The sequence below is a fragment of the Saimiri boliviensis genome, chromosome 17 (assembly GCF_048565385.1).
Source record: "Saimiri boliviensis isolate mSaiBol1 chromosome 17, mSaiBol1.pri, whole genome shotgun sequence".
Classification (NCBI taxonomy): Eukaryota; Metazoa; Chordata; class Mammalia; order Primates; family Cebidae; genus Saimiri; species Saimiri boliviensis.
The window spans coordinates 6,011,091-6,036,021 of record NC_133465.1 but is presented as its reverse complement, the minus strand read 5'-3'; the positions used below and the strand labels follow the sequence as shown (position 1 = coordinate 6,036,021).

The 24,931-nt window shown below is 39.2% G+C and overlaps 1 protein-coding gene across 6 annotated transcripts in view; it reads right to left on the bottom strand.

The window, feature by feature from the left end:
- TRIM37 (tripartite motif containing 37) overlaps positions 1 to 24,931 on the bottom strand; it is a 123,801-nt gene that overhangs the window by 37,348 nt on the left and 61,522 nt on the right. For all 6 annotated transcript variants that reach the window (XM_039477046.2, XM_074388083.1, XM_074388085.1 and 3 more), the window contains 5 exons: positions 20,329 to 20,508; positions 15,204 to 15,318; positions 13,337 to 13,549; positions 11,864 to 12,000; positions 5,816 to 5,901 (listed from right to left, as the gene is read on the bottom strand). In XM_039477046.2, coding sequence (XP_039332980.2) covers positions 5,816 to 5,901; positions 11,864 to 12,000; positions 13,337 to 13,549; positions 15,204 to 15,318; positions 20,329 to 20,508 — 731 coding nt within the window. The remainder of the gene's footprint in view (positions 1 to 5,815; positions 5,902 to 11,863; positions 12,001 to 13,336; positions 13,550 to 15,203; positions 15,319 to 20,328; positions 20,509 to 24,931) is intronic.

The following is a 24,931-nucleotide window of genomic DNA, read 5'->3' as shown; positions in this document are numbered from 1 at the left end:
ATCATGCCACTGCACTACAGCATGGGCAACAAGAGCAAAACTCTGTCTTTAAAAAAAAAAAAAAAAAAAAGCTCATTTATTCTTCTGATGTCTGTGGGCCAGGTACAAATAGCTCATGCCTACAATCCCAATACTGTGGGAGGTTGAGGCAGGAAGATTAATTGAGACCAGGAATTGGAAATCACCCAAGGTAAGAGAGCAAGACTCTGTCTCTACAAAAAATAATTAGCTGGGTGTGTTGGTGTCTGCAGCTGTCTTCTTATGAGAATTGCTTTTAGTTTATTCAGTTATCTGAATTTAAGTGAAAGATAATTTGTTTAAAAAAAAAAAAATCTGTGCTCAGCTGGGTGCAGTGGCTCACGCCTGTAATCACAGCACTTTGGGAGGCTGAGGCAGGTGGATCACAAGGTCAGGCGTCCAAGATCAGCCTGGCCAATATGGTGAAACTCCCTCTCTAATAAAAATACAAAAATTCGCTAGGCATGGTGGTGTGTACCTCTAGTCCTAGTTACTCAAGAGTCTGAGGCAGCAGAATCACTTGAACCTGGGAGGTGGAGGTTGCCATGAGCCAAGATCGCACCACTGCACTCTAGCCCGGGTGACAAAGCGAGACTCCGTCTTAAAAAAAAAAAAAAAAATTGTGGCCTGGTGCAATGGCTCACGCCTGTAATCCCAGCACTTTGGGAGGCCAAGGCGGGTGGATCACCTGAGGTCAGGAATTCGAGACCAGCCTGACCAACATGGAGAAACCCTATCTCTCTCTATTTGAAAAAAAAAAAAAATTTTTTTTAATTTAAAAAAATTGTGCTAAAAAGGTTTAAGTATCACTCTAATCTATGTTTCTAGCTCATTGAATCCAGTGAGTAGAAAAAAATCTATGTATTTGCTGTGTGTGTAAGAGACGGGTCTTGCTCTGTCACCCAGGCTGCAGTACAATGGCTACTGCACTCCTGAACTCCCAGGCTCAGGTGATCCTCCTGCCACAGCCTTCTAAGTGGCCAGGACTACAGCCACTTGGGTCAATAAATATCTCTTTCAAGCTATCTCCTTATTTAATATGGTCTATAAAATGAGGTTATTAAGTAAACATTTACCTTTATATCTTTTATATAAGCCCAACTTTCTCCTTTTTAACACATGACTTAACACTGTAATTCTTCAGATGATATAACTCTTTAAACAACTGTGTAGTTCTAAAACATTAACCAGGCCAGGTGTGGTGGCTCATGTCTGTAATCCCAGCACTTTGGGAGGCTGAGGCAAGAGAATCACTTGAGGTTAAGAGTTCGAGACCAGCCTGGCCAGCATGTGAAACCCCATCTCTACTAAAAATACAAAAAAAATTAGCCGGGCATGGTGGCATATGCCTGTATGTCCCAGCTACCTGGGAGGATAAGGCAGGAGAACTCAGGAGGTGGAGACTGTAATGAGCCAAGATCATGCCATTGCACTCCAGCCTGGGTGACAGAGCAAGACTCCCTCTCGAAAAATAAAAATAAACCATTCAAGGCTTGAAACGGACCTTCATAATTAGCATATAACAAAAAAGCATTTCCACACTCTACCCACTGTCACCCCGATCTAGCTTTTTCATTGCCTTCGTTAAAAAAGCTTTTTATTTTAGAATAGTTTTAGGTCTACAGAAAAGGTAAAAATACAGAGTTCTTGTACAACCCAAACCCAATTTCCCCAATGTTAATACTTTTCATTACTATGGCATATTTGTCACAACGAATGAACCAATACTGACATATTATTAACTAAATCCTATACTTATATTGAGATTTCCGTAGTTTTCCCCTAATGTTCTGTTTTTGTTCCAGAGTCTCATCTAGAGTATCAAAATATATTTAGTTGCTCATGTCTTTTTAGACTCTTCTGGTCTATGACAGTCTCTCTGGCTTTCCTTATGTCTGAAAAGTATGTCAAGTATTTTGTGAAATGTTCCTCTATTAAGGGTATGATTTTTTTCCCCTCATTATTAGATTATGTTTGTGGGTTTTTAGGGGGAAGACATTACAGATATAATTACCATTCTTAACATATCAAAGGTACATGCTATCAACATCACTTATCACCTACAATACTAAATTTAATCACGTGGGTAGGTAATATTTACCAAGTTCTCTACTTCAAAGTTGTGTCCCCCTTTTGAAACTGTACTATTCAGAAGCAAGTCACTAAGCATAGCCTAAATTTAAGGGGTAGAACTTATATTTCCTCTCCTTGAGGAGGGGGTATTTCATTTGGAATTATTTTGTATGTATACTGTCATATTCTAGCTAATTGTTCATCTACTCACCTTTACGTTATAAATTACTTAAGAGTATTCTATTTTCCAGGCAGGTGTAATATCTAACAAATGTTTGCCAAATATATAAATTTCCATAAGCGTGTAATAAAAATAAACTGGTTCATTATTTTAACTTTAACGTCTAGAATATAAGTGCCTGAATTATTACAGAATATTCAGAATTATAACATAGGCTCCATAAGAACAGGGATATCTTGTTATTCAATATTCTATCTCTAGATAGTAACTGTATACAGTTCAAGTGCTCAGTAAATATTTGATGAATAATTGAAAAACGTAAACTCTCTTTTACCTTAAGTGTACATAAATGCTATATACAAGAATTTCCCTACCACACAGTTTAAGAGAGGAAAGAACGTACCCAACTAAAAGAAAACACAGAAGGCTGAAAAGTTAGTCAGTCAATAAGACCTAAGACCATGCCAAACAAGGATTAAGTCACACATTCCCTATACTTAAAGAATAAACTACATTATAACTGCAACAGGGTTTCTTCTTTTTCTCTAGAAGCTAAGCAAGCACTGGCTTCAAGATAAGCAATACTGAAATAACTGCAGTTTACTGACTGCCAGATGCTGACTGACTCACTCCCTTTTCCACAAGCTGTAACTACAGCTTTGACTGGACAGGAGACTGATTTCAGCAACTTTCTCCTGATAAGAGTCACCAACCATGCACTGGTTCTGGCCCATGTATACCAAGGCTGAGCATTGAATGCCTTTCCGTCCTTGGCTTACCTTTTGACAACAGGGCCTAATTGTAATGTTAAGTCCCCACCCCAAAGTAAACATGAGATACACGTTACATGCATGCTTGTCTACTATGCATGCTTGTGTTCCCCTCTTCATGATATTCATAGCTCCTCCTATAGCCTACTGATTATGTATACTTGGCCAACTCATTCAGCATAAATTCTTACCTTACCCTTCCCTTCTGGAAAGTGCCTGCTTTTAGTCTTTGCCAGAGGCTACACTTCCCAGCCTGTCAGGATGGCCAACCTGCAGGCTCTAACACTATAAGAGTTAAAGCTCTTCTCTCCAAATTTGTAGAGATCCTGTGATTCTTTGAAGTACCTCCTGACTAAAGAATGACATAAAGGAATGAGAGAAGTAAGGCTAAGGAAACAAACAGGAGTCTGGACCTAAAGGAATTTACATGTCATGTTAACAACTCTGGACTTTATCCAATAATAAATACAATCCTTAAAGAGTTAAGCAGAGAACTAACATGATTAGATATTATTTTCCATTATTTTTATTTCTTTTTTGAGACAAGGTCTCACTCTGTTGCCCAGGCTGGAGTACAGTGGTACTATCTCAGCTTACTGCAAGCTCTGCCTCCTGGGCTCAGGTAATCCTCCTACCTCAGCCTCCCAAATAGCTGGGACCACAGATGGCAATTCAGCCACTACATCTGGCTAATTTTTTTTGTATTTTTTGTAGAGACAAGGTTTCACCACGTTGCCCAGGCTGGTCTCAAACTCCTGGACTCAAGTGATGCAACCACCTCAGCCTCCCAAAGTACTGAGATCACAGGCGTGAGTCGCCATGCCTGGCAGAGAAGTAACATGATTAGATATTAATCGGAAAGAAAAAACACCCTCATTCTGAATTCATGCAGTAAAAATACAATGGAGGAAAACAATAACGAACACAAGGAACCCAGATGAAAGACTGGTTGTGAAAGATAAAGGCCTGGACTAGAAATGGCAAAGGAGTGGTAGTACCAAATGAATTTATGCATAATTTAGGAAACAGAATCAAGAAATCTTGGTAATACACTAAAGGTAAAGTTTTAGGGAGAAGAAGAAGTAAAGAATGTATAGCCTATCAGTCAGGGTGGCTACTGCTGATAGGCAGGATGGCAGACGAAAAGACAGTAATTTGTGTTTCAGAGGTGCTGAGTCACACCAAGACTGCTACATGGGTTTGGAAATTATTGGAAAGATAAAAGCTAGAGAGAGAACTTGAAGAGCAATCAGCATACAGATAGTAACTGAAATACAGATGTGGATAAGATCACCCAGGATTACAGTCAGGATTAGAAATACAGGGTTTAGGTTGGAAGTTGAAATGTTGAGGACTAGTATTTAAGAAGTCTTTAGTTATCCAAACATTATTAAGAATATGTTGGTTGGGTACAGTGGCTCATGCCTGTAATCCCAGCACTCTGGGAGGCCAAGGCAGGGGGATCACCTGAGGTCAAGAGTTTGAGACCAGCCTGACCAATGTGGAGAAACTCCATCTCTACTAAAAACACAAAATTAGCCAGGAGTGGTGGTACATGCCTGTAATCACAGCTACATGGGAGGCTGAGGCTGGAAAATTGCTTGAACCCAAAGGCAGGGATTGCAGTGAGCTGAGATCATGCCAAAGAATATATCAAAAAAGAAAAAGAATATGCCAGTGTTTATATTGAGAACATGGGTAAAGCACAAACAATAGAAAGCTAACTTTCAATTGTTCTACCCAGATTCACTATTTAATTAAACAGATCCAAGAACACAAAAGAAATACTCATTATATAAGTCAGTTCTTCCCAGGAGAAGCAGTGTAGTTTGGGAGAAAATACTGGGTCTACAAACCCAGGACAATGCGGGGTTCTAGTCTGGTTGTACTAACAACCAGCCATATATACATATATATATATATATATATATATATTTTTTTTTTTTTTTAACACGGAGTTTCGCTCTTGTTACCCAGGCTGGAGTGCAATGGCGCGATCTCGGCTCATCGCAACCTCTGCCTCCTGGGTTCAGGCAATTCTCCTGTCTCAGCCTCCTGAGTAGCTGGGATTACAGGCACGCGCCACCATGCCCAGCTAAATTTTTGTATTTTTAGTAGAGACGGGGTTTCACCATGTTGACCAGGATGGTCTCGATCTCTCGACCTCGTGATCCACCCGCCTCGGCCTCCCAAAGTGCTGGGATTACAGGCGTGAGCCACCGCGCCAGGCCTCCAGCTATATTTAAACACACAACTAAAAACTGACCAGTTTCATGTATAAAATGAGCTGTTTAAGATCCTTTCTAAATCTAAGAGTCAATGATTCCATTGAGATCACTCTACAGTCCAGCAAGATATACAAATAAGACTTTATATCAGAAATAATAGTATAAAATATGAGTATAGGACACAGACAAATCTAGGGATTGAACTACTCTCATTTACTAAATTGTTAAAAGTTGGCAAGTTGCTTCTCTATGCATAAGTGAACATAACACACAGAATTTTATTAACACAAGATAAGGTACATAAAGTGCTTCACACAGTGCATGGTATATACAAACATTTTGCAAATGTTAGCTATTATTAGTTTTAAATATCTTTAGTAATAAACTCTAAAAAATCCATATTGTAAGATATAGCACTTTCAACACTGATATAGCACTTACCAACCATGTAAAAGCAGTGGCTACCACCTATTTAAAACATGATAAAGTCAGAAAAGAGCAGAGAGAAAACAGTATGTCTTGGAGGCAGTGGGTGATCTCATTACCTGGGGGTCCTGCAGCAGCTGCATCTTCCATGAGTTCCCCCTCTTCTAACTCCATGTTGTTATATTCCACATCATTTTCTCCAGACCTAGGAATATACAAAATCTATCATTCTTACAGAGCAATATAATGAACATTGTTTTTCACACCTCAATAAATTTTACAATATGCACACATTTTTCTGTAAAGATTTTTTTTTTTTTTTTTGAGACGGAGTTTCGCTCTTGTTACCCAGGCTGGAGTGCAATGGCGCGATCTCGGCTCACCACAACCTCCGCCTCCTGGGTTCAGGCAATTCTCCTGCCTCAGCCTCCTGAGTAGCTGGGATTACAGGCATGTGCCACCATGCCCAGCTACTTTTTTGTATTTTTAGTAGAGACAGGGTTTCACCATATTGACCAGGATGGTCTCGATCTCTTGACCTCGTGATCCACCCGCCTCGGCCTCCCAAAGTGCTGGGATTACAGGCTTGAGCCACTGCGCCCGGCCGTAAAGATATTTCTAAATGCAAAAAGGAGAAAGATTTTTGTCACTATCACAAATTTAAGTAGTGTTTATGTTATTGTTTAAACAACGTTTTAAAAATTCAGTCAGTTCTTAGAAAGCTAAGAAAAAGGCCAAGTGTGGGGGCTTACGCCTGTAACCCCAGAACTTTGGGAGGCCGAGGCAGGAAGATCAGGAGTTCAAGACAAGCCTGGCCAACATGGTAAAACCCCGTCTCTACTAAAAATACAAAAATTAGCTGGGTATAGTGGCGTGTGCCTGTAATCGCAGCTACGCAGGAGGCTGAGGCAAGAGAATTGCTTAAACTGGGACCCGGGAGGCAGATGTTGCAGTGAGCCAAGATTGTACCACTGCACTCCAGCTTGGGCTACAGAGCAAGATTCCATCTCAAAAAAAAAAAAAAGAAAGCCAGGAAAAAAAGAATGAAAAGGGATGGGTGCTGTGGCTCACAACTGTAATCCCAGCACTTTGGGAGGTCGAGGTGGGTGGATCACAAGGCCAAGAGTTCCAGACCAGCTTGACCAACATGGTGAAACCCCATCTCTACTAAAAATACAAAAATTAGCCAGGTGTGTTGGTGGGGGCCTGTAATCCCAGCTACTCAGGAGGCTGAGACAGGAGAATAGCCTGAACCCGGGAGGCAGAGGTTGCAGTGGGCGAGATCGAGCCATTGCAGTCCAGCCTGGGCGACAGAGCAAGATTCTATTTAAAAACAAAACAAAACAAAAAACCCATGAAGAGAAATTTTATTGACGAGGATATACAGATGGCAAATTAAGCAGATGAAAAGATCTTCAACATCATTAGTTATTACAGGAATGCAAATTAAAACCACAATGAGGCTGGGTGTGGTGGCTCACACCTGTAATCCCAGCACTTGGGGAGGCTGAGGTGGGCAGATCCCAAGCTCAGGAGTTCGAGACCAGCCTGACCAACATGGTGAAACCATGTCTCTACTGAAAATACAAAAATTAGCCAGGAGTGGTGGCATGCTCCTATACTCCCAGCTACTCAGAAGGCTGAAGCAGAAGAATCTCTTGAACCTGGGAGGCGAAGGTTGCAGCGAGCCAAGAGGCGACAGATTGAGACTCCTCAAAATACAAACAAACAGACAAAAAAAACAAAAAAACCACAATAAAATCACACACCTATCAGAATAGCTAAGGTAAAAACCAGTGACAACGATAAATATTGGTGAGGATCCAGAGAAACTGGATCACTCATATACTGCTGGTGGGAATGTAAAATAGTACGGCCATTCTGAAAAATCATTTGGCAATCTCTTTAAAAACTAAATATGCAATTACCATATGATCCAGCATTTACATTTATCCCAGAGAATGAAAAATTACATTGACATAAAAACCTGCACATAAATGTTTACAGTACCTTTATTCATCATAGTCAAAAACTGTAAATAACCCAGATGTCCTTTAGTGGGTAAATGGTTAAACAAACTATATCCACAACAAAAAATACTACTCGGCAATAAAAAGAAATGAAGTATTGCTACACACATTGACATGAATGAATTTCCAGAGAACCAAGCTGAGTGAAAAAAGCCAACCCCTTAAGATTACATACTGTATGATTCCACTTACATAAAATTTTTAGAAGGACATAATTAAAACTGGGGAACAGATGAGTAGATACCAGGGGGTAAGGAGATGGCTGAGATGGGAGAAAAGTGGGTGTGGCTATAAAAGTGCAGCCTGAAGAATTCTTAAGGTGATAGAAATGTTGTATATTTTGACAATATCAATGTCAACATACTGATTGTGATGTTGTACTATAGTTTAACAAGATGTTAACACTAGCTAACAGATATTGGAATCTCTGTAGTATTTCTTACACCTGCATGTGCATCTATAATTATGTCAAAAATTTTAAAAAATGAACAGCAGGAAGAAAATATACAGTACTATCATAGAAAGATCAATGAGTGTAGAGGCAGAAGATGAGAGAGGAGGAAAAAAAGGACTATTCAATGAGAATGTTCTAGTTTAAAAAGCTACTTATAATCATTACCCAAGTAAACTATATGCCTATTTCCTCATTTTTTTTTTCTTTGAGAAAAAATTTCACTCTTGTTGCCCAGTCTGGAGTGTAATGTGCAATCTTGGCTCACCGAAACCTCCACCTCCCAGGTTCAAGTCATTCTCCTGCCTCAACCTCACGAGTAGCTGGGATTACAGGCTCACACCACCGGACCCGGCTAATTTTTGTATTTTTAGTAAAGACAGGGATTCTCCATGTTGGTCAGGCTGGTCTCGAACCCTGACCTCAAGTGATCCACCCGCCTTGGCCTCCCAAAGTGCTGGGATTACAGGCGTGAGTTACTGCGCCCAGCTCTTTCCTCATTTATAAACGGAATTAACCTTAATCTCTGAGAGCTAACATTTTATGATTTAAGTACTCAAAATGCCTCAAGATTAACTGTGCTATTATTTCTATAAATTACACCAAACAGTGAGAATCAAGATATTACTGTAGATACATGCATACAGAACACAGTCAAATGTTTTCTATTAGAAAAAAAGATTTAAAAGTCAATCTAATGAAAAGTTGTGAAGGATGTTTTACATAAAACCCAATGGTCCTCAGAACCACCTTCAAATAAAGTCAAGTAACATAACAAAGAAATTAATTCAGTGAGTACTGCACATTTAAGCAATAATCAAGCTAGATTTCACTTTAAAAAGCATTATCTAAAAGAATAAACTGTAAATTTTCCATAGTGACTCAAAATAATCAGTTCTATTTTATGTATCTAAAAATCTCAATAAACTTTTAGAGCTGGGCATTGAGGCACATGCACCTATAGTTCCAGCTACTTGGGAGGCTGTGGTAGGAGGATCACCTTGAGCCCAGGAACTTGGAGATCAGCCTAGGAAACACAGCAAGATCTCATCTCTCTTTAAAAAAAAAAAAAAAAAAAAAGAATTTTTAATTAAAAAAAAAAAAAAAAAAAACTGGGTAACTTCTGATTTAGGGACTTCAAGGTAACTTGGCTTCACATTTTAACTGACTAGCCCATTTTAGACATTTTGTTACATATGCTAAAGGGAAAAGAGTAAGTAAAAATTCTGTTTTGAAGAGCTTATCAGTGAGATGATTAAAAAGCCAATCTAATGACTTTTAAATTTGAGTCAAACAGAGTGTTAAAACTCTTACCTTACTCTTTTGTGAAATCGCTGATGCCAGTGTTGGGACACAGTAAATATGAGATAAACCTGAAATTTTTGTGTGGAGTCAGGCTCGTGGGAGCAGAGGAAAGCAAAAAGAAAAAGCAGATAATGCAGTGAGCCGAGATTGTGCCACTGTACTCCAGCCTGGGTGACAGAGCGAGACCCCATCTCGAAAAAAAAAAGAAAAAGAAACAAAAAAGCAGATAAACTGTAAGTCTGCCTTTCTTCACAGTCCAGGAAGTGTAGCCCTCCAGTGTAAATAACTCATGATCTTCCTGTGACTGACTGCTCACCAGACACTTTGGTTTACAGAAAAATGGAAGTTAGCTCCCGCAACCTTGGCATTATCAGTACTGCATATAACTCTCTCCAGCAAAAGCACCATCCTATAGAATCCGCAGCCTTTGTCTCCTTGCAGTCAGTTCCTCTCTTGCTTATCTACCCATTGCTTTCTTGTAAAGTATTTTCGTATTTTCTCTAATAAATCTGCCCTTCTTCACCTACAACTGTCTTGGTAAAGTCCTTTACCACCCACACCACTATACCAAATAGCTGCTACCTGTGACATGTTATAGTATCAGTAAGTAAAACAGTGCTTAAAAAATAATGTAGACATATCAAAAGAACAAAGAAATTGGCTATAACAGGTTCCCAGTGGCCAAATCCCAGATAATTCGAGCAATAAAATGTGTAATGGTAGTAAATAATTAAATCATTTGGTAATATAAATTGGCTGGGCATGGTGGCGCACACCTGTAATCCCAGAACTTTGGGAGATCGAGTTGAACGAATCACCTGGGGTCAGGAGTTCGAGACCAGCCTGGCCAAAACATGGTGAAACCCCATCTCTACAAACATAAACATGGTGGCGGACGCCTGTAATCCCAGCTACTTGGGATGCTGAGGCATGAGACTCTCTTGAAACCAGGGGGCGGAGATTGCAGTGAGCCAAAATTGTACCACTGCACTCTAGCCTGGGTGACAGAGTGAGACTCTATCTGGAAAAATTAAAAAAGGAATCCATAGGCCATATAGGCCAGGCACAGTGGCTCACACCTGTAATCCTAGCACTTTGGGAGGCCAATGCAGGCAGATCACTTCAGATCAAGAGTTCAAGACCAGCCGGGCCAACATGGTGAAACCTCATCTCCACTAACAATACAAAAAAAATAGCCAGGCATGATAGTGTGCAACTGTAATCCTTGCTCTCAGGAGGCTGAAGTGTAAGCATAGCTTGAACCCAAGAGGTGGAGGTTGCAGTGAGCCAAGATCTTGACACTGCATGACAGCCTGGGTGAGAGCAAGACTCCATCTCAAAACAAAACAAAAAAATTCATTCACATTAATGAAATTAATTAGTTTATCAATTAATAGGGCAGAAGGGAAGGTTCTTCCTTAAATTGCCACTAATGAATGAAAAAGAAATAATTGAATTAGAAAAAACACCACTTGGCAATCAACACAGTAACCTTTTTCAAGCAACAATCAAGGGATATCAAAATTCACAAAAACAGTAGGATGAAAATTAGATATTTACAGTACCACACATAAGACACTTATTAATTATAAAGAAAAAAGTAATTTTGGAGTGCAGAAACCTGGCAGATGCTACCTCAACCAAGTGATCAAAATTAACTACCAGGAATGGGACATATTGACATCATGCTCCACTCCCATATGATGCAGTGAAAGGGATACATTACCACTTCTGTAGTATCCCTGCCAAAAGTGAGTAACCTCTATCTACTCATGAGGAAACTTTAGACTAACCCAAATTGAGGAACTTTCTACAAAATAAACTATTCTGTATTTATCAAAAAGTATGAGTCATGAAAAACAAATTTTGAAAACAGTAACAACCCAGAATGAAGATGACTAAATCAATTTAACAACTAAATGCAATGTGATCTTGACAAAGAACATTACTGGCAAATTTGTAGAAGGTTATAGTATTACATCAATGTTAATTTCCAGATTTTGATAACTATATTATACTTATGTTAAGAATGTAATTGTTTTTAGAAAAGTACACAATGAGTAGTATATTCAATATCAGCTGTTTCAGGAAAAAATCATATACAGAGAGACATAAAGCAAAATATTAACACTTAGGGAATGAATCTGTGTGAAGGAAATATGGAATTCTGAAGTTTTCTTAAGCATGAAATAATTTCAAAATTTAAATTTAAAAGTTAAAACAAAAATTCTTGGCTAAGAGCCAAGAGATGAGATGGAGAAAACTGGCTACTGATTCAATCTTTAAAAAAACTGCTGGATATCCCTATTTTTAACTGTCAGTTAATATGCTTCTAATAATTACCACTTAAATGCTTTACAGTAGCAAAGTGGGATACTCACATAGTTTCTTCATCAATATCATTTTCTTCTGTATTACTTGTTGCTGTGGAACTAGCAGAGGAACTGCTGCCATCAAGCTGATTTACTTCATCCTCACAAACAAGATCCAGATCCAGATCTCCATCTGAAAGCTCATGCTAGATCAAGGCCAAGAAAACAAGATGTCTATTCCAAATGTTTCCACTCAGTTGATCACCCCATCCAGCCCATAAAACAAGCACCAATGAGTAATACAGTTATCAGAAGTCTGTTCTCTGCTCCTGTGCCTCAGTTGCTGAGTACTGTAGAGAAAAATCACACAACCACACTGACAGATACAATTTTACTAACTTATGCGTGCCGCCTTCAGCTGGGCCTTCAGTGCTACTACAGTGCCTCACATATTCCATATCAGCTTCCTCACAGAGTAACATTTCAAACCATCACTCCTCTATTCTACCTAATTTTACCATTATAAAGGTCATTAATTGTCACCTATCTGCACAGAAAAAATACTATTAAGCAAAAACTTTCAGCTGCCTTACCTGCAAACTCCACCCTTCCTTTAACTCAGTTTATCAAAGGTTAACTGCTTCACCTGATTGCTCCATTACAAACCCTATTATCTCTAGTTTATCAAAGTATTTAATCTTCTGTTCATTCTCTCAACCCACTGGGTCCTTCATTTTAACATAAAACTGTAGTCTCTCGTCTTAAAAATTACTACAAAAAACACACAATTGTCTATGCATCCCTTCTTATGTAAAAAAATCAACTACTTCTTGAATTCTTAATCGGGATTCTGGTTGTTGTTTAGCTGGGATAGAATCTGGCTATCTTCCAAATCCTAAATCATTCTACCCACATAAGTAACAATAAGGTACGTACTAGTTTTAGTGAATAAAAATAGAACTTTTTTTTTTTTTTTTTTTTTGAGTTGGAGTCTCACTCTCTCTCCCAGGCTGGAGGGCAGTGGTGCAATCTCGGCTCACTGTGAACTCTGCGTCCCAGGTTCAAGCGATTCTCCTACGTCAGGCCTTCCGAGTTGCTGGGATTAGAGGTGCGTGCCACCACATCCAGCTAATTTTTGTATTTTTAGTAGAGACAGGGTTTCGCCATGTTGGCCAGACTGGTCTTGAACTCCTGACCTCACGTGATTCACCTGCCTGGGCCTCCCAAAGTGTCGGGATTACAGGTGTAAACCACAGCGCTCAGCCAGAACACATTTTTTAAATCCACAATTTACGGTACTTTAGTTTCTAAAATGTACATCACAGTTTGTTTTGTAGAATGTATAGTTTTTTTTCAGAACTTGAAATGCTTTGATTCAAGAACTTCTGACTTATTAACATTTACATAAGAGCATACATACATTACTAATGGAAATCAGTGGACAATATTTTCAGCCTACTGTTTAAGCACATTACATGTTACAAGCCATGATTCTACTGTTTCTTTTATCAAACACAAATCTAAAACTGGCCAAATTATTACATGATAATCTTCATTCTGAATCTTCTCCTCATCTTCTTCATCCTCTTTGGCCTCTCTTATAGAAGCTGTAGGACCACCCTCGAGAAGCATGTCAGAGCATGCAGACTTCTTAGCTCGTGTCTCAGGGGCATCATCATTTTGGGGGCTGAGATGGTTATCTGGTGGTGACAAATCTCTCGATTTCTGAGTTCGAGACAGCTCAATAGTAAGTCTCTTTTAAAACAAGAAAAGCACAAATATTAGCCATACCTCACTGACACAGTAAAAGATGTTTCAAGTTAAAAAAAAAAAAAAATGCATCCAGATGTTCCTAAAACCATTTTTCTTTCCTTCTTTTTTTTTTTTTTTTTTTTTGAGAACAGTCTCCCTTCGTTGCCCAGGCTGAAGTGCAGTAGTACCATCATAGTTCTCTGAAAGCCTTGAACTATTGGGCTCAAGTGATCCTACTGCCTCAGCCTCTCAAGTGGCTGGGACTGGAGGTGTGTGCTACCATGCTTGGCTAATTTTGTTTTTTCTTTATTTGTTTTTTGGAAGACAGTATCTCGTTATGTTGCTCAGGCTGGTTTCAAACTCCTGAGCTCAAGCGATCCTACTGCTTCAGGGTCTCAAATGGCTGGGACTAGAGGTGTCTGCCACCATGATTGGCTAATTTTGTGTTTATTTATTTACAAAGATGGTATCTCCTTATGTTGCTCAGGCTGGTTTTGAACTCCTGGGCTCAAATGACCCTCTGGCCTCGGCTACCCAATATGCTGGGATTATAGAAGTGAGCCACCTCACTTGGCACCATTCCTTAAACCATTTCTCTGAATCCCTACTGCCTTTTATTTATGAAAAAAATTGATGACAAAGATAAACTGCCCCATTTATACTCATCCTCCTCCTTTCATATCCAGTCTCAGCTAAACATACAATCAAATTAGCAAGCAGTATAGTAAATACAGGCAGTTTTAAATAGTATATTTAACAGGAAAGTCTCTGAAAGCATATTTTCCTCCCTGACCTACTAACAACTTTCAGCACTCCAAACCCCCCACCACATCCTAAGTTCCTAAGGAAAATGAAACATTCCTTAGTTTAGCACTGTAAAATAAAAATTCATCAACTAATTTCCCCCAGTGCTCATTCAACAATACTAAGAGTTCAAGATGGGACAACTTTTAATTGTGCTATAGCCTAGAATCCTCTAAATCCAAGGTAACTTGTAGAAGAGAAACTAAGTCACTGACAGAAAGAGCTTACCTCAAACTACAGCCACACTGTTCAATACAACTTTATGCAATGATGCAAATGTTCTAGATTTCCAGTACCCAATACAAGCACTTGAAATGTGGCTACTGCAACTAAGGAACTAAATTTTTAATTTTGATTAAGTGAAATATACAGACCAGGGCACAGTGGCTCACACCTGTAATCCCAGCACTTTGGGAAGCCAAGGCAGGCAGACTGCTTGAGCCCAGTAGTTCAAAACCAGCTTGGGCAACACAGAGAAACCCGTCTCCATAAAAAATCCAAAAATTAGCCATGGCATATGCCCATAGTCCCAGCTACCTGGGAGGCTAAGGTGGGAGGATCACCTATGTTTGGGAAGTTGAAACTGCAGTGACTGAAAATTATACCTGGCAACAAGAGTGAGACCCTGTCTCTTAAAAAAAAAAAATTTACATAGCCATATGTGGCTAGTTGCTACTAAACTGGACACTGCAGATCCAGCAAGGATGGGGAACAGGATAACCAGACTTTTTTTTTTTTTCTGATTACAAATTACAAAATTATAAATAGCACTAAACATATAAAATCTAATTACAAATATAATAAGCCAAAAGGACAACAGGAAACACTAAACCAAAAATAGGTATTTCCTTACCTCTTTAAGGTTGTTTATTTGTTGGATATAACTAGTCTGTGCAGCTTCCAACTGAGTAATGTACCAATGCTGGTCCCGGCATTTTTGAAAGAAAGTTGGTGAACGTACCTGAAACCTTAAATCAATCATGCCACATTAAAAAAAATCCAAATAGTAAAATATTATCAGTCTAGCAATGAATTGGCAATTATAAATTCTACTATTTTGGTTACTTGATTATAAGGCCAAAATTCAAATAAACTCAGAGCTGCTGGTATTTGTTTTTTATACATGTGTCCACAGACCGTGACACAAGGTTCTGAAAAGCCACTTGTCCTCAAATCATCCTTCTCAAGAAATAACACTGTACATTGCAGTTAAGCTCCCAAACTAACCTACTAAGGCATATTTATTATAGTAATGTAGCTAAAATACAATGATGATCATGAGTTGGGAAGAAGAGAGCCACACACTATGCAGTTTCCTCCTCTAAGGAGGAAGATAACTCTTATCCCTTTCTTCCCTAAGTCAGGCCCTAGAAAAATACAATGTTTTAAGTGCTGCTCTTTATATTTCTCTATTTCATCTCCCCTTCCCATATTTCCTGGCCCTCAGAAAAAAATCACTTACTGGATCAATTACCCAGGATTGCTTTCCTGTCCTCCAAAGAGTTACATGCTCTAAATAAACTACCTCTTGAACTCTTCAAGAAAGCAATCAAAACTGCCCATATTACAATATGGCATTATTTCAGGTTATGTTAGGAAAAATAAGCACTGTATCTACATAAAATCATATTAATATATAAATGAGAGAATCTCAATCTATCCAGAGTTGCTTTTATTTTTAAAAAACCAATTATTAAAGCAAACAAACCTCTTTGTTACACAGCCTAATGCAACTACGTATACAGTGAAAAAAATGCACTGATGTGTAAAGCTGTTTTTGAAGAAAAGAAAAACCATAGGGCAAGGCTAATTAGGACATCTACATCTCTCTCATTCCTTCCAGCCATTTCACTCTGCTATACAATGTTAGCTGTCCATTTTTTTCTAGGATTTTACACCTTAGTGTAAGAACTTACTGAGCATTTAACAGTTATCCGGCAATAGACATCTAATTTTAGTTAAGAATACTCATGCAAGAAAGGACAGAACATAAGCAATGACTATAAAACAGCCATAGTTAATGTTGGGGTAGTCTTTATAAGTCAGAAGTTTTGGGGCATCATTATATGATGTTATAATTTGATTATCAAAATAAGAACTTGAGTATTTTTAAAAAAAGAGAGATTGGTTGGTCACAGTGGCTCATGCCTATAATCCTAGCACTCTCAGAGGCTGACGCGGGCAGATCATCTGAGGTCAGGAGTTTGAAACCAACCTGGCCAACACGGTAAAACACCGAGTCTATTAAAAATACAAAAATTAGCTGGGCGTGGTGGTGCATGCCTGTAATCCTAGCTACTCGGGAGGCTGAGGCAGGAGAACTGCTTGAACCTAAGAGGCAGAGGCTGCAGAGAGCTTAGATCACACCATTGCACTCCAGCCTGGGCAACAAGAGTGAAACTCTGTCTCTAAATAAATAAATAAAATTTAAAAAGAGATCAAAATATATTCTGAACTGAACTGAGTAGAGATGATTCACTCAACTGAGCAGAGATGATTCACTGTCTAGGAAGTACCCAGTGGCAAGACATTAAAGTAAGACCGCCTAAACACTATTATTTTCTTTAAACGATTTAAACCACTGGTTAACCCTGAACACTAGTTCTAATATTTGTGCCATTAAAACAAAACCAATCAGCAGGTAAAATTTCTTTCTCTTTTAATGAAAGAACGAAATATATATTCATAGTTATAGAAATGCCTTAAATTACTTTCTAATAAATACACATAAAAATTCCACCAGAATCTTGAACTAAATGAGGTTTAAACTTTAAGCAATGTCTCATTAAATAAATATATATAATTAGAAGCCCCCATCCATTAACTTACAGTGCTACTATAGCATTATTTTATAATAAGAGTAAAAATTCTGTTTTTATATGCCAATTTCATCTTGAGTCCCATGTGGACAAGAACCATGTCTATATTTTTCTCCTTATCAACTCAGTGTCAGGCACACAGTACAGACTCAATGTTGCTAAAAACAAAAAATGATGTCATAACAGGAATTTGTTTCTGTACTAATATATAATAACACCCATAAGGATGAAACTAAGGCTATAAGAAAATGTCTCTTTTATAGGCTGGTAAAATTGATGTTTGAATAATTTTGTAATTCTCTCTATGGCTGAAGCATGAAATAGCAACATTTCTCGTGGTGAATAGTCAAACCCCAAAAGTCTGAAAAGTTATAAAGAAGATGACTAAAATAATCCCTCCCCTCAAAATACATGACACCAGGCACAGTGGTGTGCACCTGTAATCCCACTCACTTGGGAAGGTTGAGGCAGGAGGATCACTTGAGCCCAAGAATTCTAGACTAGCCTGGGCAATATAGCAAGACACTGTCTCTATTTAAACAAAGCAAACAAAAAAACCCACAAATAACAAAAACAGGAATCTTTTTTCCTACACTGAAAATACCCCTTTTCAAACATCTTTATACTTTAAGAAACGCTAAAGAAAACATATAATAGTAAATGCTGATATGAGAGCAACTCATTTGTCCAGTATGCTCAAGAACAAATAGTTCCAAATAAGGAAAATGTAGGAGTACATTAAATCACTCTCAAGGGAAAAACGTTTAAGTGTTGTGATGAAAACTTTTCAACTGTTAAATACTATGAAACTTCTCAATTCAATCTTTTTAAACACTCAAGTTCTCATTTTGATCATCAAAGTATAACATCAAGTAATGATGCCCAAAAACCTTTTTTTTTCTTTATTTTTTTGAGACAGAGTTTCCACTCTTGTCACTCAGGCTGGAGGGCAATGGTGAAATCTTGGCTCACTGCAACATCTGCTTCCCAGGTTCAAGCAATTCAACTGCTTCAGCTTCCCATGTAGCTGGGATTACAGTTGCCCACTACCATGACCAGCTAATTTTTGTATTTTTAGTAGAGACAGGGTTTCACCATGTTACCCAAGCTGGTCTTGAACTCCTGACCTCAAGTGATTCGCCTGCCTCGGCTTCCCAAAGCACTGGGATTACAAGTATGAGCCACTGCGCCCAGCCAATGCCTAAAAACCTCTGACCTGTAAAGTCCACCCCACCTTAAATAGGGTTGTTGTTTTTATTTACTTTATTATTATTTTTGAGATAGGGTCTCGGTATATCGCCCAGGCTGAGTAGCATAATCTTGGCTCAATGCAACTACTGCCTCCCGGGTTCAAGCAATTTTCCTGCCTCAGCCTCCCGAGTAGCTGGGATTACAGGAGCATCCACCATGCTCAACTTATTTTGTATTTTTAGTAGAGACAGGGTTTCTCCATGTTGATCAGGCTGATCTTGAACTCCTGACCTCAGGTGATCTGCCCACCTCAGCCTCCCAAAGTGCTGGGATTACAGGCCTGAGCCACTGTGCCTAGCCCAAACCAATCACTTTCATTGTTGGTTGTTGGCGTAATATTTGCAAGAAAGAAAAGAACATAAACACTGACTATAAAAACAGCCCTGTTTAGCTGGGCATGATGGCTCATGCCTGTAATCCTAACACTTTGGGAGACTGAAGCAGATGGATCACTTTGGGTCAGGAGTTTGAGACTAGCCTGGCCAATATGGTGAAACCCCTTTTCTACTAAAAATACAGAAATTAGCCAGGCTATGGGGGTGTGCTCCTGTAATCCCAGCTACTCGGGAGGCTGAGGCAGGAGAATCACTTGAACCCAGGAGTTGGAGGTTGCAGTGATCCAAAATTGTGTCACTGCACTCCAGCTTGAGCAACTAGAGCAAAACTCTGCCTCAGAGAGAGAGAGAGAGAGAGAGAGAGAGAGAGAGAGAGAGAGAGAGAGAGGAGGGAGGGAGGGAAAGAGGGAGAGAGAGGGAGGGAGGGGGAGAGAGAGAGAGAGGGAGAGAGAGGGAGAGAGAGGGAAAGAGAGGAGAGAGAGAGAGGAGGGAGGGAGGGAGAGAGAGAGAGAGAGAGAAGGGAGGGAGGGAGGGAGGGAGGGGGGAGAGGAGGGAGGAAGAGAGGGAGAGGGAAGGGGGAGAGGAGGTAGGAAGAGAGGGAAAAGGGAGAGAGGGAGAGGGGGAGAGGGAGGGGGGGGGAGGAGAGTTTTCCCAACTACCACCTGTGCTTAAGTGCTAAATGATGAGAACTCCAGGATATGAAGAGAGGAACAACAGACATGGGAGCCTACTTGAGAGTACACAGTGGGAGAAGATTAAAAAAATAACTACTGGGTACTAGGCTTAGTATATGGGTGACAGAATAATCTGTACACCAGTCCCCATGATGCAAGTTTACCTACACAACAAACCTGCACATGTACCCTGAACCTAAAATAAAAGTTTAAGAAAAAAGTAGAAAATTGCTGGTTTTCATCAACTTTCATCTTGATTCTTCTACTTTTAAATTGCTGTTACTTTTTTTCTTTTTTCAATCTAGACTCAGATGAGATTAATTTGCTGTTATTTACAAATAATTGACAGTTGTTTTATAAAATTAAGTTGTAAAACCAGTCACCAAATATAATACGCACTGTGAAGTGAAAAAAATCAGCATATTATCCCTCATTATTGTTAGATTTCCAAATGGTGAGGCTGCTAGAAGTTCAACAGATAAACGGAACATTACTATATTTACTGGAAGTTGTAGTTTCCCCCTCTTTTTTTTTTTTTTTTTAAAGTTTTAAAGAGATGGGGGAGTCTCATTATTTTCCTAACCTGGTCTCAAACTCCTGAGCCCCAGCCATCCACCCATTTCAGCCTCCAGAGTAGACGGGAGTACTAGTGTGCCACTACACCCAGCTTAGCTTCCTTTTCAATGGAATTACTAACTAGATGTGAAAGAAATGTCTGACTTTTGACATCCACTGACTACAAATTTTTGATTATCCACTAAAATAAAACAGTTAAGAAAGTGATGAAGTTATAGTTAGTATGAATTTCAATTTTTACCTTTGTTAACTGAATGATCTCTGAAATGTAGTTCTGATATTTCCCCACAATAAAAGCCACAACAACAAGTTTTTCCTATTACCTTAAAATCACTGTATCATTTTGTGGATTCAAGTATCCTTCATTTGCAAGTAAGTCCAAACGGAAAAATCTATTATAGCCCCAGCATTCTCCAACTTCGAAGTCAGATGCAAATTCTCGAATGATATTTTTTGTAGGATCATTACAGGACTGGTGAACCATCTCTACACGATATTCATATCTAAAATTGAAAAACAGACCATTACTATGCAGTTAATAAATTAAGAATAAAAGACAGACTCATCTAAACGTTATGGTCACTAAGTAATTACCTGAGAAGAAACCTTATTGATATATGCAGTTATATTTCCTTTTTATTTTTCTGAGATGGAGTTTCACTCTTGTTACCCAAGCTGGAATGTAATGGTGCAATTTCAGCTCACTGCACCCTCTTACTCCCGGGTTCAAGCAATTCTCCTGCCTCCACCTCCAGAGTAGCTGGGATTACAGGCGTGCACCATGCTTGGCTAATTTTGTATTTTCAGTAGAGACGGGGTTTCACCATGTTGGCCAGGCTGGTCTCCAACTCCTGACCTCGACCTCCCAACATGCTGGGATTACAGACATGAGCTACCATGCCCAGCTGGAAAAACAGCAGTATACATATATATATATTTTTTAGACAAAGTCTCACTCTGCTGCCCAAGCTGGAATGCAGCAGGGTGATCTTGGCTCACTTCAACCTCCGCCTCCAGGGTTCAAGCGATTCTCCTGCCTCAGCCTCCCAAGTAGCTGGGATTACAGGTGTGTGCCACTATGCCCAGCTAATTTTTGTATTTTTAGGAGAGACAGGGTTTCACTATGTTGGCCAGGCTGGTCTCGAACTCCTGACCTTGTCATCTGCCCACCTCGGCCTCCCAAAGTGCTGGGATTACAGATGTGAGCCACCGTGCCTGGCCCAGTGTTTTTTTTTAATTTTTTTTATTTTTTAGATGGAGCCACTCTGTCACCTAGGCTAGAGGGTGGTGGCATGGTCTCCACTCTGCAACCTCTGACCCCTGGTTCAAGCAATTCTGCCTTAGCCTCCCAAGCAGCTGAGATTACGGGCATATGCCACCACTCCCAGTTAATTTTTTATATTTAGACAGGGTTTCATAATGTTGGCCATGCTGGTCTGAAACTTCTGACCTCTGACGATCCACCCCTTCTTGGCCTCCCAAAGTGCTGGAATTATAGCCGTGAGCTACCATGCCTGGCCAAAACAGCAGTTTTTTTAATGGACCACCAAAATATGAATGGCACTAGGTCCTTTTTTCTTCATAAAGATGTTTACCAATATATCAGGTATAAGACAACAGCTCAAAAAAGAAATAATTTCTGAAGAAACAAGTAATTCAAAGTTGCTTTTGTTTTACTAATGCAATATTTTTTCTATATATTCACTACGTTTCCTTAAACACGAAATTTCTATTATCCTTTGAGGTTTATCATCACGCAATTTAAAAACACAAATTTTGAAATACTCGATTTTTTCAGTACAAGTTATAACAAAGCAAATTACTGTGTATTTAGAAATTCGAGGCTATAAAATTTCCTAATAGAAAATAAGTATGCAGGCCAAGCACGGTGGCTCACGCCTGTAATCCCAGCACTTTGGGAGGCCACAGTGGGTGGATCACCTGAGGCCAACATGGTGAAACCCCAACTTTAAAAAATAAGTATGCAGCCAGAACAAGATCATGTTTTTTTGTGCAACATGGATGGAGCTGGAGGCTATTATCCTCAGCAAACTAATATAGGAACAGAAAGCCAAATACCACATGTTCTCACTTATAAGTGGTAGCTAAATGATGAAAACTTAGGAACATAAAGAAAACAACAGACACTGGGGTATACTTGAGAGTAGAGGGTGGGAAAAGGGAGAGGAACAGAAAAAACGACGACTGGGTACTAGGTTTAACTCCTGCATGATAAAATAATCTTTATGACGAACTCCCGTGACAGGAGTTTATCTATGTAACAAACCTTCATACGTAACTCCACACCTAAAATAAGAGTTGAAAAAAGAAAATAAGTAGGCTGGACACAGTGTCTAACATCTGTAATCCCAGCACTTTAGGAAGCCGAGGTCAGCAGATCACTTGAGCTCAGGAGTGTGAGACCAGCCTGGGCAACATAGTGAAACCCCGTCTCTACAAAAACAGAAAAACTAGCCGGGTATGGTAGTGCATTCCTGTAGTCTTAGCTACTGGAGTGACAGAGCAGGAGGATCACCTGGGCCCAGGAGGTTTGCAGTGAGCCATTACTGTGCCGCTGTGGCCAGCCTCAGTGACACAGTGAGACCCTGTCTCAAAAAGAAAAAGAAAATAAGTATACATTGGGAAAGCCAATATATTCTGATTTATACATTCAATTGTATAAAATTTTCAGGTTTACAAAAAGATAAAGAAGATACAGTCTATAAACTTTTGTGCATTAATGGACATTATCAAGAAAGTGAAAAGACAACCTACCAAACGGGAGAAACTATTTGCAAATCATATGTCTGATAAATGTTTAGTATCCAAAACATATAAGGAATTCTTCACTGGGTACAGTGGCTCACACCTGCTCACACTTTGGGAGGGGGAGGTGCGTGGATCACCTCGGGTCAGGGGTTCAAGACCAGCCTGGCCAACATGATGAAACCCTGTTTCTACTAAATATACAAAAATTAGCTGGGTGTGGTGGTACATGCCTGTAATCCCAGCTACTCAGGAGGCTGATGAAGGAGAACTGCTTGAACCTGGGAGGCAGAGGTTGCAGTGAGCTGAGATCACGCCACTGTATTCCAAGTTGGGTGATAAAATGAGACTCAAAATAAGTAAATAAATAAATTGAGACGAGGTCTCACTCTGCCATTCAGGCTGCAGTGCAATGTTGCAGACACAACTTACTGTAGCCTTGACTTCCTGGGTTCAAGCAATCCTCCTGCCTCAGCCTCCTCAGTAGCTGAGATGTGTGCAGGGTCTCACTATATTGCCCAGGTTGGTCTCAAATTCCTAGTCTCAAGCACTCCTCCTGCCTTGGCCTCCCAAAGTGCTGAGATTACAGGTATGAGCCAGCCAGTCCAGCAAATTAATGACTGAACACAAGATATTATAAATTTTACTCTGCTGGATGTTAGATACTTCAGCAACCTTATAAATTTTCTTGAGCTTCATTCTGGGATGCAGCTAAGTTATTTGAAAACAATTTGATCCTTTCAGGTCTCACATTTGTTGGGTGGGCCCAGATCAGTGTTCAGTCTAGGGATAATTCCTACTACTGAGGCAAAAACTTCTTTAGCATTATACCCAATGATCCATGAATTATAAATTTCTCCACTGTGGCTGGTTGCAAACCACACAGTTCCTGGCCCTATGTAAGCACCAGGCATTCACTATTCCCTCTAATCATGTCAGACAGTTCTTTCCCCAATCTCAGGTAGTTTCCTCAAACATATGCCCTAATAAGTACTCTGCTGAATACTCAAGGGAAACCCATTACGATCTCTAGACGTTAGTCTCTGCAGCTTTTTCCTCTCTGGTATTCTGTCCAATGCACTCTAGCTGCATTGTCCTTCCTAAACTCTCAGCACTATTTCCTCAACTAAATCTGCCAGATTCTACCTCAGTCCTGCTTCTCCCTGTGTTGCAGTCTGAAAACTCTCTCAAGACTGTAAGCTGGAGAAATCACAGATCTAATTTGTGTTCCTTGTCTCTCAGGGATTTCTTTCATTTGTTGCCACCATGTCCAATGTCTAGAAAATGTTTCATGGGTTCCTTTCTTTTTTTTGGGGGGGGGTTATTGCAGGAAAATGGGTAATCTAATCCCTCTTGCTTCATGTTAGCTGAAAGCAGATATTCCACATCAAACTAACAGATTTCATGTTAACACAATAAAAAAAAAAATCATTAATATGATTCCAGAATCCACATTATAAATAACATTAACCTACCACTTGTTAAGTTTGGGTATAATATCAAAGAAGATCCACAATTATCTAAAACTACTTTTTAAAAAATTTCTCCTTAACAAAACGTATATTTGTGGTTGCCAGGGACTGAGGGAAAGGGAGAATGAGAAGTGATTGCTAATGAGTACAGGGATTCTTTGTGGGGTAAATAGAACATTGTAGATGTTGGTGATGGTTGTAGAACTCTGCAGCTAGATTTTATACATGTACTTCAATCAAAATGATTATTTTTAAAAAATTAAATATAAAAGCAGATGTGAGAATCCAGTTGTCTTCTTTTAAGCCAGACAGTAAATATATTTCCAAAAATGAAAAGCAATATGCAGGCAAAATGTCTGCTGTAGCTAACATGAAGCAAGAGGGATGAGATTACCCATTTTCCTGCAATAACAAAAACAAACAAAAAAACCTCATGGAACAACATTTTCTAGACAATATTTTTAAGTTTTCTTAAAAATAGTTTTAGAAAAAGTTACTTTTCATTTAAAAATGTTATTTACATTAGTATGCAATGGCTTGTTATCTTAAAAGTGAATTAAAATTTTGAATAAATTTTTTCAGTTTTAGGTTCTAACTCAGAAAATAATAACATATATAACCCATATAAACAAAAACTCTTTGGGGTTCCCCATAAATTTTGAGCATAAGGGATCCTGAGTCCAGAGAG